Source organism: Coregonus clupeaformis, chromosome 30 (genome assembly GCF_020615455.1).
Source record: "Coregonus clupeaformis isolate EN_2021a chromosome 30, ASM2061545v1, whole genome shotgun sequence".
NCBI classification, from domain to species: Eukaryota; Metazoa; Chordata; class Actinopteri; order Salmoniformes; family Salmonidae; genus Coregonus; species Coregonus clupeaformis.
This window is the reverse complement of record NC_059221.1, coordinates 21,100,366-21,114,855: the sequence shown is the minus strand read 5'-3', so window position 1 is coordinate 21,114,855 and position 14,490 is coordinate 21,100,366. Positions and strand designations below refer to the sequence as shown.

General features: G+C 41.3%; 2 protein-coding genes across 4 annotated transcripts; one reads left to right on the top strand and one right to left on the bottom strand.

Moving 5' to 3' along the window:
- Positions 1-2,842: 2,842 nt before the first annotated feature.
- LOC121545664 (probable G-protein coupled receptor 173) lies at positions 2,843-9,931 on the top strand. Of its 2 annotated transcripts, XM_041856409.1 has the most exons (3): positions 2,843-3,100; positions 5,456-6,896; positions 9,846-9,931. In XM_041856409.1, exon 2 carries the CDS (start codon positions 5,657-5,659, stop codon positions 6,857-6,859), a length of 1,203 nt encoding a protein of 400 aa, XP_041712343.1. In that variant the 5' UTR covers positions 2,843-3,100; positions 5,456-5,656; the 3' UTR covers positions 6,860-6,896; positions 9,846-9,931. The 2 variants fall into 2 exon arrangements, with proteins under 2 accessions (XP_041712343.1, XP_041712342.1); XM_041856408.1 differs by lacking the exon at positions 9,846-9,931 and having other exon boundaries at positions 5,456-6,972.
- LOC121545663 (histone-lysine N-methyltransferase SUV39H1) lies at positions 8,729-13,150 on the bottom strand. 2 transcript variants are annotated; one of them, XM_041856406.1, is made up of 7 exons: positions 12,990-13,150; positions 12,388-12,575; positions 11,045-11,377; positions 10,551-10,877; positions 10,203-10,349; positions 9,896-10,025; positions 8,729-9,643 (listed from the first exon to the last, which is right to left on the bottom strand). In XM_041856406.1, exons 1-7 carry the CDS (start codon positions 13,006-13,008, stop codon positions 9,384-9,386), a joined length of 1,404 nt encoding a protein of 467 aa, XP_041712340.1. In that variant the 5' UTR covers positions 13,009-13,150; the 3' UTR covers positions 8,729-9,383. The 2 variants fall into 2 exon arrangements, with proteins under 2 accessions (XP_041712340.1, XP_041712339.1); XM_041856405.1 differs by lacking the exon at positions 12,990-13,150 and having other exon boundaries at positions 12,388-12,983.
- Between the last annotated feature and the right edge of the window lie 1,340 nt (positions 13,151-14,490).

The window sequence follows — 14,490 nt, the reverse complement described above, 5'->3', positions numbered from 1 at the left end:
ACCAAGACTATTCCTAGAGCTAGCCGCCTGGACAAACTGTGCAATCGGGGGAGAAGGGCCTTGGTCAGGGAGGTGACCAAGAACCTGATGGTCACTCTGACAGAGCTCCAGAGTTCCTCTGTGGAGATGGGAGCACCTTCCAGAAGGGCAACCATTTCTGCAGCACTCCACCAATCAGGCCTTTATGTAGTTTAGTGGCCAGACGGAAGCCACTCCTCAGTAAAAGGCACATGACAGCCCGCTTGGAGTTTGCCAAAAGGCACCCAAAGGACTCTCAGACCATGATAAACAAGATTCTCTGGTCTGACGAAACCAAGATTGAATACTTTGGCCTGAATGCCAAGCGTCACGTCTGGAGGAAACCTGGCACCATCCCTATGGTGGTGGCAGCATCATGCGGTGGGGATGTTTTTCAGTGGCAGGGACTGGGAGACTAGTCAGGATCGAGGGGAAAGCTGAACAGAGCAAAGTACAGAGAGATCCTTGATGAAAACGTGCTCAGGACCTCAGACTGGGGCGACGGTTCACATTCCAAAAGGACAATGACCCTAAGCACACAGCCAAGACAATGCAGGAGTGGCTTTGGGACAATCTCTGAATGTCCTTGAGTGGCCCAGCCAGAGCCTGGACTTGAACCCGATCGAACATCTCTGGAGAAACCTGAAAATAGCTGTGCAGCGACGCTCTCCATCCAACCGGACAGAGGTTGAGTGGATCTGCAGAGAAGAATGGGAGAAACTCCCCAAATAGATGTGTGCCAAGCTTGTAGCGTCATACCCAAGAAGACTCAAGGCTATAATCGCTGCCAAAGGTGCTTCAACAAAGTAATGCGTAAAGGGTCTGAATACTTATGTAAATGTGATATTTCAGTGTTTGATTTTTAATAAATTTGTATACATTTCTACAAACCTTTTTTTGCTTTATTATGGAGTATTGTGTGTAGATTGAGATACAATAATATATCAATTTGAGTATAAGGTAACAAAATGTGGAAAAAGTCAAGGGGTCTGAATACTTTCCGAATGCACTATATATTTTTTGTATTCTGTTTTTTTCAGGGGGTGCTGCAGCACCCTCAGCACCCCAATTTCCCGCTGCTATGCCCCCTCTGCAAAATAGTAATTAATTTAACAGCTGAAAAATACAAAAAACAGGACATATCTGCCCCCCAGCGACTGTTGTGGTTAACTACACAGAGAAAAGTAATGGCAGACTCTTTGGATAATGCTTGTTATCTTACAATATTTTTATACAGCTATAAATGATCTAATCTTTAGGATATTTTAATTGTAATAAAGCAACTCTTATACATGTGTTTTATAATTACTGTTGGGCCAAATTACAATTTCTATTACATAGGTATTGGTCAGTATTGATTCATTTTAAGGCAGCATGGTCTCATACACTAGACGTGACATAGTAAAGTAAATCCAGGACATTCAAATTAGTATGATATGTTACATTTGGTATGGTTACATAAGAACGATGGTTACTTAAGGCAAAAATGAAGGGAGGGTGGTTGGACGGGGTGGATGAGTGGTCGTATAACACAAACATCTAGCAATCCAAATGTTGTGTGTTTGAATCTCATCGTGGACAACTTTAGCTAATTAGCAACTTACTACTTTTTAGCTACTTTGCAACTACTTAGCATGTTAGCTAACCAGTCCCCGTCCCCTAACCTTAACCCTTTTAGCTAACTCTAACCCTAACCTTAACCCTTTAACTTAACCCCTAACCCTAACCCCTAGTCTAGCTAACATTAGCTTTAGCCACCTAGCTGACATTAGCAACAACAAATTGGAATTCGTAACATATTGTACATATTGCAAATTCATAACATATAGTACAAATAGCCGCCTGTCCCTTTTAATAGCCAGGCAACGGCACACATTTCAGCAAATAAATGTCTGTTTCAAATAAACACTGGGTCTAAATGAATTGTACAAGGTTTAATGTTTTATTTGTTACATTAATTAATTCAGTAATGACTCAAAATAACTCTGGCAATAATATTTTTTTATCGCCAGTAGGAAACTGCTAGCCATTGGCTGCTAAAAGCTGAGAACTGCTAGCTAACTGGCAAGCACAAAAACAGTCAACAACTTCGGGAGTACAGACACCTGGCTCAAATGGGAAATAGATGGGAAATAGACACCTGGCTCAAATAGAAGCTTGTCTCTAATAAGCGCCTGTTGTGTTCAGTGATTTAAGCAAATTAATCCCAAGGCTATTCATTTAAGTTTTACTGTATTGTAAGAATTGCATTACTTAACATATCATACGAATTGTAATCACAAATGAATACATACGATACGAAACGTAACATATCATACTAAATGGAGTGTCTTGAATTTAAGTAGAGAATAATATGAAATGCTCTGAGACCAGGTTGTTTAAGGTCACAGTGCATTCCCACTCCGAGGTCATGACATTTGACCTTTCACATATAGAGGGAATTCCTGGTACATGCACTGTGACCTTAAACAACCTGGTAGGCTTCTTGGCAAACAAAGGTGATTCTGATTCTGATAGGTGGGATTCTAATCAAATCAAGTCAAAATGTATTGGTCACATTTGCCGAATACAACAGGTGTTGACTTTACCGTGAAATGCTTACTTACAAGCCCATTCCCAACAATCCACAGTTAAAAAGGAAGAAAATGATTTGCTAAATAAAAAGGAAATAGTAACACAATAAAATAACAATAACGAGGCTATGTACAAGGAGCAACGGTACAGAGTCAATGTGCAGGGGTACGAGGTAGGCTAGTTGAGGTAATTGAGGTAATAGAGTATGTGCATGTAGGTACACTCCCCCCTCTGCAAGCAATACCAAAGATTTATACGAATAGGCGAACAGCATCCACGCAGGCAGACGCAGCCATTTAATTGGGATTACTTTAAAATAATTAATTTAAACACCCAAATGTTTTTATTTTTAACATATGTTTGTCGACTAGACATGCAATATAAATGTAAATGTTTGTCATTTTCAAAAGCCAATGCCAAATCAAATGCGCTCCGACCGTTCGCTAGGCAGACAAATGCAATGTGGACCTTCACCGGACAACAACACAGACTGGCTTCAAATTACTGGGTAAATAAATGCACAGCGTTTACTTTGACATCATGGAAATAGAGATTAATCGAGGTTATTTTGAAGACTGTGGATATGCGTCAAGGGGCGTCAAGACGTTAGTCAAGGGAAACTCGATATTTCATTTTACGTTTATGGCTATGAAAATCTGAGATTTGGATCTGACGATATAGAGGAAGATTGTATTGCAGGCTATAGAGGCTAGCCTACGTGCTGTTACTGTTACCTCTCCTAAATTGTCGTTAGGCTCTATTTACCTCCGACCTGATGCAACAATAGCCTATCCGATGATAGTGCAAATTACATGAAATGATGCACACTAAAATTGGACACATCCTTTGGTCTGTGTCAAACTTATGCTTAAGAGGCCCAGTAAACATTATGCTACCTGTGGCCCAACCCAATTGTGTAATCGCTCAGAGAGGACAGACATAGCCTATCTTGAGTGACGTGGTTTCAATATTGACTGGAGAATGTGTTCATACAATGTCAATGCCGCTTCTATGAAGGAGGTGTCCGGCATCTTTACATTTCCCAGCAGTGTTGGAGAGTAGTGAACTAAGCTAGTAATTTAACTACATTTTGCAGTAGCTTGGTGGTAGTTTAACTAAATTCAAATCTTGGTAGTGTTTTCAGTAGTTACATTTAATTATTTTGCCATGTAGCGGTGTAGCTAACTACTGGAACTACACACTACATTTTTTGCAATAAAAAAAAGGAAATATCGGTGACGTAGGCAATAATTTACTTTATTTTTCAGCATTAGACCTGCCCAATTCTCACTTGAAACAGTTTTTGTGTGGAATAGGCTAAATCACACATTCTGTTAACATCTGACTCCAGAGTGATCTATTCTTTCAATTTGTAGTCTGACATTTCAGATTTAGATATGATAGTTTTTTGTAGTTTGGATGTAGTGAACTAGTTTTTCAATGTAACTTTATTTAGTTAAGTAAACTATATTTTTCTTAAGGGTAGATTTAGTGTAGCTTAACTTCTTCCAGTGTGAAGTATTGTTAGCTTGGTAAACTATATTTTCAGAGTAGCTTCTCCAAAATTGTATCCCAGAAATCGAAGGTAAGTTATTTCTGTATATGAAGCAAATAATGTAAATGTGACATGACGATGCACCTTATATCTCTTTCCCATGCTGCATGTTCACAGGGCATTACTTAAAACGAGTCAAGAGTCAATGCAGTGATAAAGTGATATGTGTTCATGCAGAAATATGTTTCTTATCAAAGCTAGTCATTTGTAGCCAAGGTCTATGAAAAAGATGACATGCATCTACACAGTCTTAATTGGGATTAGAGCAGTATGCAATACTCTTCTATGTATTTAGTGCCTCCCTGCAGGCTCAGCCCCAAGAACAGGTGCATTGTTATCATCATATGAGTTTCCTGGGCACGGCGCTGTTCAGTGACATGGGTGCTGAAATCTGCGATCGGGCCTTTGTTTTAGTTCGCGCTGATGTGGCGCTGTCCATTGTGCTGTATGTTTGCTTGATGGGCACAACAATGAATTCCCGCAGCCTGGTTAGTTACATTTCTTTATTGTACCTGCTCCTTCTACAATTAAGTTGAAATATGCTTGGGTCAGGGTATTCTAATGTGCAGAAAATTCCCTGCATGCTATGTAGACATTTCCTTGATATATTATTATTATTATGTTTAGGCCTACATTGTCCCCTGGGAGGCCTGTGTATTCAAATATTAGGGAATCATTTATATTCTATGAAGTCAACAGGTGAATCACTCACTCTCAGACACACTCATAGACCTGCATCTTCCTCCCAACTCCTTTGTTCAGCTGTAATGATAACTCAATTTCCATTTACAGTGTCCTTTTAATCACATAACCAATTTGGAGTACCCTTTTTCGCCACAAACACTATTTTCACATTTAGAATGTGAATTAGTTGGACTCTAATGCTGTCTTTCTTATTTGATCTGCTTGGTTGTGCTCTGCTCTGCTCCATCCCCTATACACCCCCATGCATGCACTCAAACACCCACACTTGCACAAAGTATGTGAGCTGTTGTATCTTAGCAACAGGCAAGGTAATTACTGAGAGAGCCAAGGAGCTGGCATGCTGGTGAACTGCTGATCTGATCCCAGCCATTGAAAGACAGTAAGGCGGAGATATCTTCACTGTTGCCCAACACACACTTCTGAGAAGCCATGTTTTCTTTGTTGTTTTTATGGATCTGAATCGGTCTGACAAACATATAAGTAGAGGCTGCCTGCTTTGCAGATGATTGCGTTCTGGTAAATGGATAAATGTGCTAACTATGCCCTCCTGGAGTGAGTGTTAATGCACTGTCTTATTATGTCTGTCTGTTTCTTTGTTCACAGGTGCTGAATGTAATGGAGAGAGGACAAATGAGTCTGTTATGTAGAATGGATCCTCACAGCTCCCTGTAAGAGTGGGACAGAGGCATACACCAGGACGTACGAGAGGAGGGCTGCCTGAGGCGGAAGAGTGGCGTCGGTCGGAGAGAGAGAAGGGGTAGAATCACCCAAGCACCCCACCCCTAGAATCACAGAGCTGGAGGCATGTCTAACCAGACCCAGATCTTTGGCATTGATGGCCCAGGCAGCCTGCTGGCAGTGTTGGCCTCACAGAGGGCCAGCAGCATCAGCACCAGCAGCAGTGAAGGAATCTCGGCTGCAGCTGTGTCCGCCTACATCAAGCTGGTGTTCCTGGGCCTGATCCTCTGTGTTAGCCTGGTGGGCAACCTGCTGGTGTCTCTGCTGGTCCTCCGAGACCGGGCCCTCCACAAGGCCCCCTACTTCTTCCTCCTGGACCTGTGCCTGGCTGATGTTGTCCGCTCTGTTGCCTGCTTCCCCTTTGTCCTGGTGTCTGTCCACAACAGCTCTGAGTGGACCTACAGCACCTTCAGCTGCAAGGTGGTGGCCTTCCTGGCTGTGCTCTTCTGTTTTCACGCTGCCTTCATGCTGTTCTGTGTGGCTGTGACTCGCTACCTGGCCATTGCCCATCACCGCTTTTACACCAAGCGCATGACGGTCTGGACCTGCGCTGCCATCATCTGCATGGTGTGGACTCTGGCCATCGCTATGTCATCCCCACCCATCTTTGACGTGGGGACGTACAAGTTCATTCAAGACGAGGACCAGTGCATTTTCGAGCACCGCTACCTTAAGACCAATGACACTCTGGGCTTCATGCTCATGCTGGCCATCGTGGTCCTGGCCACTCATGGTTTCTACGCCAAACTCCTGCTGTTTGAATACAAGCACCGGAAGATGAAGCCTATCCAGCTAGTGCCGGCCATCAGCCAGAACTGGACCTTCCATGGACCAGGAGCCACGGGCCAGGCAGCAGCCAACTGGATCGCAGGCTTCGGCCGGGGCCCAATGCCCCCCACCCTGCTGGGCATCAGGCAGACTTTGCACAACCAGCAGCACCGGCGTCTGATGGGCATGGAGGAGGTGAGGATGGAAAGGAGTCTGGGCAGGATGTTTTACATCGTCACCCTGCTCTTCCTGGTGCTCTGGGCTCCCTACATAGTGGCCTGCTTCTGGAGGGTGTTTGTCAAGTCCTGCTCCATCCCACACAGGTACCTCTCCATCACAGTGTGGATGAGCTTCGCCCAGGCCGGGGTCAACCCAATCTTCTGCCTCCTTCTCAATGAGGACTTGAGGAAAGTGCTGAGGGCCCACCTGCCCACCTACAGCAGGACTAGACAACACCAACAGCTGCCTCGCCATGAGCTGTTGGTGTTCACCATCACATGATGCTCTACTGCAGGGGTGTCAAACATCCGGCCCGCAGGTGGTTTGCATAAAACAATTATTTAAAAAATGTATTTTTAGAAGAAGAAATGTGTGGGGGGGTGAAACAAACTCAATATACTTTATAATGACTAAAACCAAATCGAAACTGTGTAGAAATTATAATGGACCTACACTCATACAGTTTCTTGACTGTGTCCAGCTTGCTAATAATCACCGAAATTAAAGCTAGACAGTCAGGGAGCATCAAAAATAAAAAATATTATGGATAGAGGACTATTTTGTTCAAATTTCGACGCAGAGGAAATATTTAAAAAAATTCAGTGCGGCCCTCAGTCTGTTGAAGAGCAAATGCGGCCCCCGGAGCAAAATGAGTATGACACCCCTGCTCTACTGCATTGAGTGATGGTGGTGGGATTGGTGTGTTTTGTTTATATTATACTGAAATGTCTATTTGACATTTTTTTGTAAATATAATGTTTATCAGATGCTACTATTTTTGCAAATGAATTATGACTTCGTTTCATATGTGATGTACATATCACGTGTGTGTGTGTGTGTGTGGACACATGCAGTATGAGAAGCAGGTTTGTAGTAATACTTGGTAATTAACATTATCCGTAGATTATCTCATTTATATGGCTGAAAATGTCAAAACTATTAACAGTGATTTTCTCTAGTTCAATGGAGGCGATTGCAACTGTCACCAAAATAGCATAGGTTATCATCAACTGCAAATGGATAATGAATCTAGATTGGAAAGAATCTCATGTGCATTGTAATGGGACCCATATTGTTATTTATTTTCTTTAACCATCAGGGAACCACCAATATAACCTGGGCAAAAGTATGTGCCTTCTATATTCCAGATAATCATAAAAATCTAATGACATTCACTAATTTAGATAAGAGTAATGTTTGGAATTCAGTGCTAATTATTTGGCTTAAATATGTCTGAACATTCCTTGTTCAAAGATAACACTTTCTAAAGGCAGAGAGCAACAAAATAGCATGCTTTCCAACATCAAGAGTTGCATTTTTTCATGGTTCCCAGACTGAAGTTTGCAAATAATGTTTTGACATTGAAAAAACAACTGAGAAGTGAAATGGGGTTTAGAAAGATTGGAGGGGTCTGGTATTCATCTCTAAGATATCCTGTTGTACAGTATTTAAAGGGGTTGTTTTTTCCACTCACCAATAGTCTACTTTTGCTGCATTTTGATCTGGCTACTGACTTCAGTTGCTATGGGATCCATATTCTTAGCAATTAGAGAAACACAAAACAAATAGAGCTAAACATGCAGTTGGTATAATAAAATATTCCTTTTATTTTGCCAGTTGTACATTCGTAAGAAAAAGGCATGTTTTATTTACAGAAAGATCTGGACCAAGATGACCTAGTAATGCTCAATATACAGTGTAGCTTTTGCCACTGAATGACATCCGTTAGGGAAAGTCTGGGGCAGTACGTATCAAGTATCTCAGAGTAGAAGTGCTGATCTAAAAGGCAAAACTGATCCTAAAATCAGCACTCCTACTCTGAGACACGTGATACATAAGATCTCACAATGGGAAGAGGTCCTACAATTTTGCCAGTCTAACCCAGTGCAACCTCTATGAGGGGACAGTAGCTCCATATACCAATAAATGTGAGGCTTAACACGAGTGACAGGCCTACCGCCTGTAATTAATGGTTTTAGCCAGCCTATTGAATTGCAGTCACAAGAAAGCTCTTTACAATTTCTCTATCAACGGTAGGGTTGGGAATTGCCAGGGACCTCACGATACGATATGTATTGAGATTCTCACGATTCTATATGTATTGCGATTCGATAATGTGATTTTATTACAATTCGATGTTCCAAACATATTGCTCACCATATATCTGCTGCAGAGGGACAAGAGAGAGCCATGAGAAAACCAGTTTTGATCAGTCATGGAAATAAGTGTTTAAAAGATATTGGCGCCCTATCTAAAAATAATATGGAGAACAAGCTATGATGGAAAACTACTGGCATTTTGGTGCAGCCAACTTCAGCAAAAAATTATATTCCAATTTTGTCAAACCTATACGATTTATAGTCAAAAATAATATCCCAATATGTAACTATCGATTTCCCCCCCATCACTAATCAACGGCTCCTAATCCAAAAAGTCATGGAAGAGTGCATTTTCATACATATTAAAAACACACCTTTCAACTTTCACACATGCCAGTTTTGTACAGACAAATTGTACAGCAGATGATTACATCAAATGAAAAGTAGTTCAGCATTCAATGAGAGATCATAGTGTTTATGTTATTTAAATATGGCACACAATTTGATTCTAGTGTTGTATACTAAAACCAAATAACTCTAAAAAACTGCAAACAGGTTAGAAACAAATTAAACATATGATGTCCCAACCCTAATGAATAGTGTTTGATGAAAGGGTTGAATATTAAAAGACACCAAATATTCACAGTCCATTTAAAATGCCAGAAATAAAGTTTAATTGTCATGATGGCACTAATGGTGTCACACCCCTAAAACAAGTACCCCCTGCAATTGTCATTCCCACACTTGCACTCCATGCGCACACGCTTTTTGGGTGATCCAGACATGTGATCCTTTTTGGGTGATCCAGACATGTGATCCTTTTTGGGTGATCCAGACATGTGAGTCTTTTTAGGTGATCCAGACATGTGAGCCTTTTTAGGTGATCCAGACATGTGAGCCTTTTTAGGTGAGCCAGTCATACTGAAATTGGAGTCCATTTTAGTGCTCTCCACATCTATTGGATCAACTAGAAAGACAAAAAGAAAAAAGGGTTAAAATGACAGAAGCAATGCAACCCATTTTAAGATATCACCGAATCTACAACCTAAATGGATTCTAAATCTTCCATTAACCTTACCACCAGCTCTATTGAGACATATGAATTAATGTTCCATTTTGTAGGCTCTCAGAAATGTAATTCGACTGTATTTCCATATCTTTTATTTCAGCGATCTTGTGATCTGTGGATATACAGTATGATATATCAGATGAAACCTACTCTGCATATTGTAGTCGAAGGTGAGCTCCTCCCCAGCTCTGATACCACGGTTTGAGAAGAAAGCCAGGCGTGGTAGTCTCTCATCCAGGTTGTCTATGAATACATTGTACACCTGCAGGTTCGGGTTGCACTTTGGGACAGAGGTCAGAAAAGACAAGGTCTAATGATTAAGTGTTCTCAAATGTGAAATGATTTGGTAAGTATCAGTAACAGGGTTGGGGGTCAATTCCCTTTCAATTCAGTAAGTACTTAACTGAATTGAAATGGAATTGACCCCAAACCAGTAAGTTTCCCTTCCCCCACTCACACTGTGGTTGACAAAGTGGGAGACGTTTCCATAGCGAGCAGCGTCAACAGTGTACTCATCCTCAACATAGTCCAGGTCAAACAGGTATGTTGCTCCCTGTCTGTCATAGACCTGACCCCTCCTCTCTGCCTCCTCTGTAGTGATGATCTGGATAGAACACAACACAGCCAATCACAACAGAGAACAACCATACCGTGTAATACAGCCAGGATACACACAGTGCTGCATGAGATAATAAAAACCACTAGTAGTATGTTGATGTTTGATTGTCAATTGTGACAGCTGCTGGTGATATTAGAAACTGAGCACCAAATAAGCTCTCTCTATAATCAAAGTTGTCTTTCTTACCTCTCCGACATACTCCATGACGAAGGAATGCTTTTTGATACGCTCAGAGGCGCGTACGCCCCACCCCCGCCCGTTGTCTGTTTTGAAGATGCAGAGGGTATGCTGTATCCCTCTCTGTACCACTCTGTTGGGGCAGTCTGGTCCACAGCGACACTTCTTGTTGCACTCATAGATGGGCTGCCCAGGCTTAACCGTCACCTGCCCACACTCGTTGTAGGAAAAGCCATGGCCCGATACTCCTGGGCAGCAACCACCCACAGGGTTCTCCAAACAGTTGGTGCACTCGCACCCCACTGCCACCGTCGTCACCGAAATGCCCTCACCCACCTAGGAGAGAAAATCTTTGATTTCATTATACATATTTATATTTGTACTGTATTGCTGATGCATAATACTGCAGCCTATATACTAGACAGTGATAAAGAGGGTAGCATCACTACAGTTGAAACATGTCTTGGATACAAAGTACTGGTGATTCACAAGCCCTTGCACACCTTGTATCCGTTGATGTAGGTAAAGTTCTTCGGAGGGCCCTCAAGGTCCACACGGTTGCGGACCAGGATGCGTTTGGTGAGGCCCCCGACACTGTTGATCTGGGCCTCCCACCTCTGCAGGCTCTGCCTATGCCTGGCTCTCTGCTCCAGGTAAGAGGATAGCTCTGGTTCAAACCGGTTGGGGACTACAGTCTTTTTCTGTCTCTGCAGCTCCAGGAAGACATCGTCCCAGAACTGACGTAGGAGCTCCACACACCTGAGGTTTTTCCTCGGCTCCCAGGTGTTCATGTGATCTGGGTAACGCTTCCATTTAACCAGGTAGAACTCCCTCTCCTAGGAAAAAAACAGCAGCTGACAAGGAGTCAGACTAAACTCTGGTGCCCCTATGACAAGGTAGACATCTCTTAAGATCACTTTATTTGGCCAACTGTACACAAGGTCCAACGGAAATGTGACTTCTATTTTATCCCAACCCCTCTGAAAGACACACATACACATACAGGTTGGAGCAGGGTTTGCAGGGGAGCATGTCTCTCTCAATTAAAGATGGATGCTTTCAGTGACAGTCAGACATTGCCAGCACTGTAAATTACATAAATTAAAGCTGGATCAATATAATCTCTAGCTACCAAAATCAAACCATAGCATAGCTAGCAGTGGTGTAAAGTATACTAGTAAAAATACTTTAAAGTACTACCTAAGTAGTTTTTTGGGGTAACTTTTACTCCTCTACATTCCTAAAGAAAATAATATACTTTTTACTCCATACATTTTCCCTGACACCCAAAAGTACTCATTACATTTTGAATGCTTAGCAGGACAGGAAAATGGTCAAATTCACACACTTATCAAGAGAACATCCCAGGTCATCCCTACTGCCTCTGATCTGGCAGACTCACTAAACACAAATGCTTTGTTTGTAAATGATGATGTCTGAGTTTAGGAGTGTGCCCCTTGGCTATCCTGTTTTATATATAAAGTATATATCATTTCAAATGTGTTATATTAAGAAAACCAGATGGCACGATTAAAAAAATAAATATATATATATATATATATATATATATATATTTAAAAAATCGTGCCATCTGGTTTTCTTAATATAACACATTTGAAATGATATATACTTTTACTTTTAATACTTAAGTATATTTGAGCAATTACATGTACTTTTGATACTTAAGTATATTTCTAACCAAATTATTTTAGACTTTCTCAAGTAGTATTTTACAGGGTGACTTTCACTTTTACTTGAGTAATTTTCTATTAAGGTACCTTTACTTTTACTCAAGTATGACAATTGGGTACTTTTTCCACCACTGATAGATAGAATTTGTTCTAACCTTTGGTACTCCCGTTGGATTGGCTCTCTTCCTTCCAGGAACAAGTGTCCTCTTGTAGTCACACAGGTACTCCACTTCGAAGTCGTGCATTTGTCTCTTGTTGACCCCCAGATCCAAGCACACAATCCCTTCATGACGACAGTGTGTCTGCAACTGGCTCGTTGTCACTTTACATGCAACTTGGCACTCTGCAGTGAGTGACAAGCCAGTTACACAAAGAACAACACGACATGGCTCGCTCCGATCAGCAACTATCATCATGACTCCATTTATTTATCAACATGTTTTCATTCTGTATGTGCATAGCTAGGTTGCTAAGTATTCATATGCGATGGTAGTTATATTCACTACTGTTTATTAATGAAAATCAAACATGTTGCAGCTAACTAGCTACAAGATTCGACCACTGATTGCGAAATGGGCCAGCTAACGTTAGCTAGCTAGGCTAACTTCGACAAATATATAATAAACTGTGTTGCATCACCATTTTTCTAATCAACTTCATGATATATAATTTTTTTAAAGCGTGATTATCACATAACAGCTGTTACCGAAGAAAAGTAAACAAAATCCAACATTTTCTTTAGAATTTGGGACCTTACCTTTTAAATCTTCCGCCATCTTTACTTCACCGCCAAAATCCCAGGAACTCTCGCTAGCCAAAGGTTGGATGGATCCGCTTTTAGAATGACAGCCCAAATGACCAATAGACTTCTAGCTCAAGTGTGGAAAACGAAAATAATTTACACATGGCTACATTGTAATAAACACTAGCAATTCAACAAAATCAAGCAACTCTGTGTGATGTACTGTGGTTACTTTATTCAGTATATGCATTTAATAAATATATTATAGTAATTTGCAACCAGCAAGACTTCAGTGACAAACACAGGCAAATGCAAATACAAACACTCACAAATGTTTTGAGGTCCCATCATTTTGATCAGTCTTTATTGATCCTGTAGTTATTCTGAATTGTCAATAATGATTTCTATGATGGGTTCTTGATACATCAAAGTCCAACAATAAACATGGGAACCCTTGAAGGCAAATGGGCAAATGCATAAATAAGGCTGTCAATTAGTATATTCCATTATTCTGCTTCATTACTGCTTTACAATAAACAGTTAGCTCTATACCAGGGTGTCATTACAGGTCTTAATCTTGACTCATGCAAGCCTCTCAGGTCCTTCAGTGAGAAGCAGTGCTCTCTTTTCTATGGTGAAAACCTAAAAACTCCACTAAAACCTCCTAGACAACACAGATATCCCTTGATTACCTCACTGCACGTTGTCAGAGTTCATTTAATTTGTACTGTATTTAACATTCTAGAAGTGAAGTTCTAATGGCTTATGGTTGGACAGTAGTGGTAGCTGCTTTTTTTCTAGCAGAGAATTGACAGAAGTACAGTGGGGAAAAAAAGTATTTAGTCAGCCACCAATTGTGCAAGTTCTCCCACTTAAAAAGATGAGAGAGGCCTGTAATTTTCATCATAGGTACACGTCAACTATGACAGACAAAATGAGAATTTTTTTCCCAGAAAAAAATCACATTGTAGGATTTTTAATGAATTTATATGCAAATTATGGTGGAAAATAAGTATTTGGTCAATAACAAAAGTTTCTCAATACTTTGTTATATACCCTTTGTTGGCAATGACACAGGTCAAACATTTTCTGTAAGTCTTCACAAGGTTTTCACACACTGTTGCTGGTATTTTGGCCCATTCCTCCATGCAGATCTCCTCTAGAGCAGTGATGTTTTGGGGCTGTTGCTGGGCAACACGGACTTTCAACTCCCTCCAAAGATTTTCTATGGGATTGAGATCTGGAGACTGGCTAGGCCACTCCAGGACCTTGAAATGCTTCTTACGAAGCCACTCCTTCGTTGCCCGGGCGGTGTGTTTGGGATCATTGTCATGCTGAAAGACCCAGCCACGTTTCATCTTCAATGCCCTTGCTGATGGAAGGAGGTTTTCACTCAAAATCTCACGATACATGGCCCCATTCATTCTTTCCTTTACACGGATCAGTCATCCTGGTCCCTTTGCTGAAAAACAGCCCCAAAGCATGATGTTTCCACCCCCATGCTTCACAGTAGGTA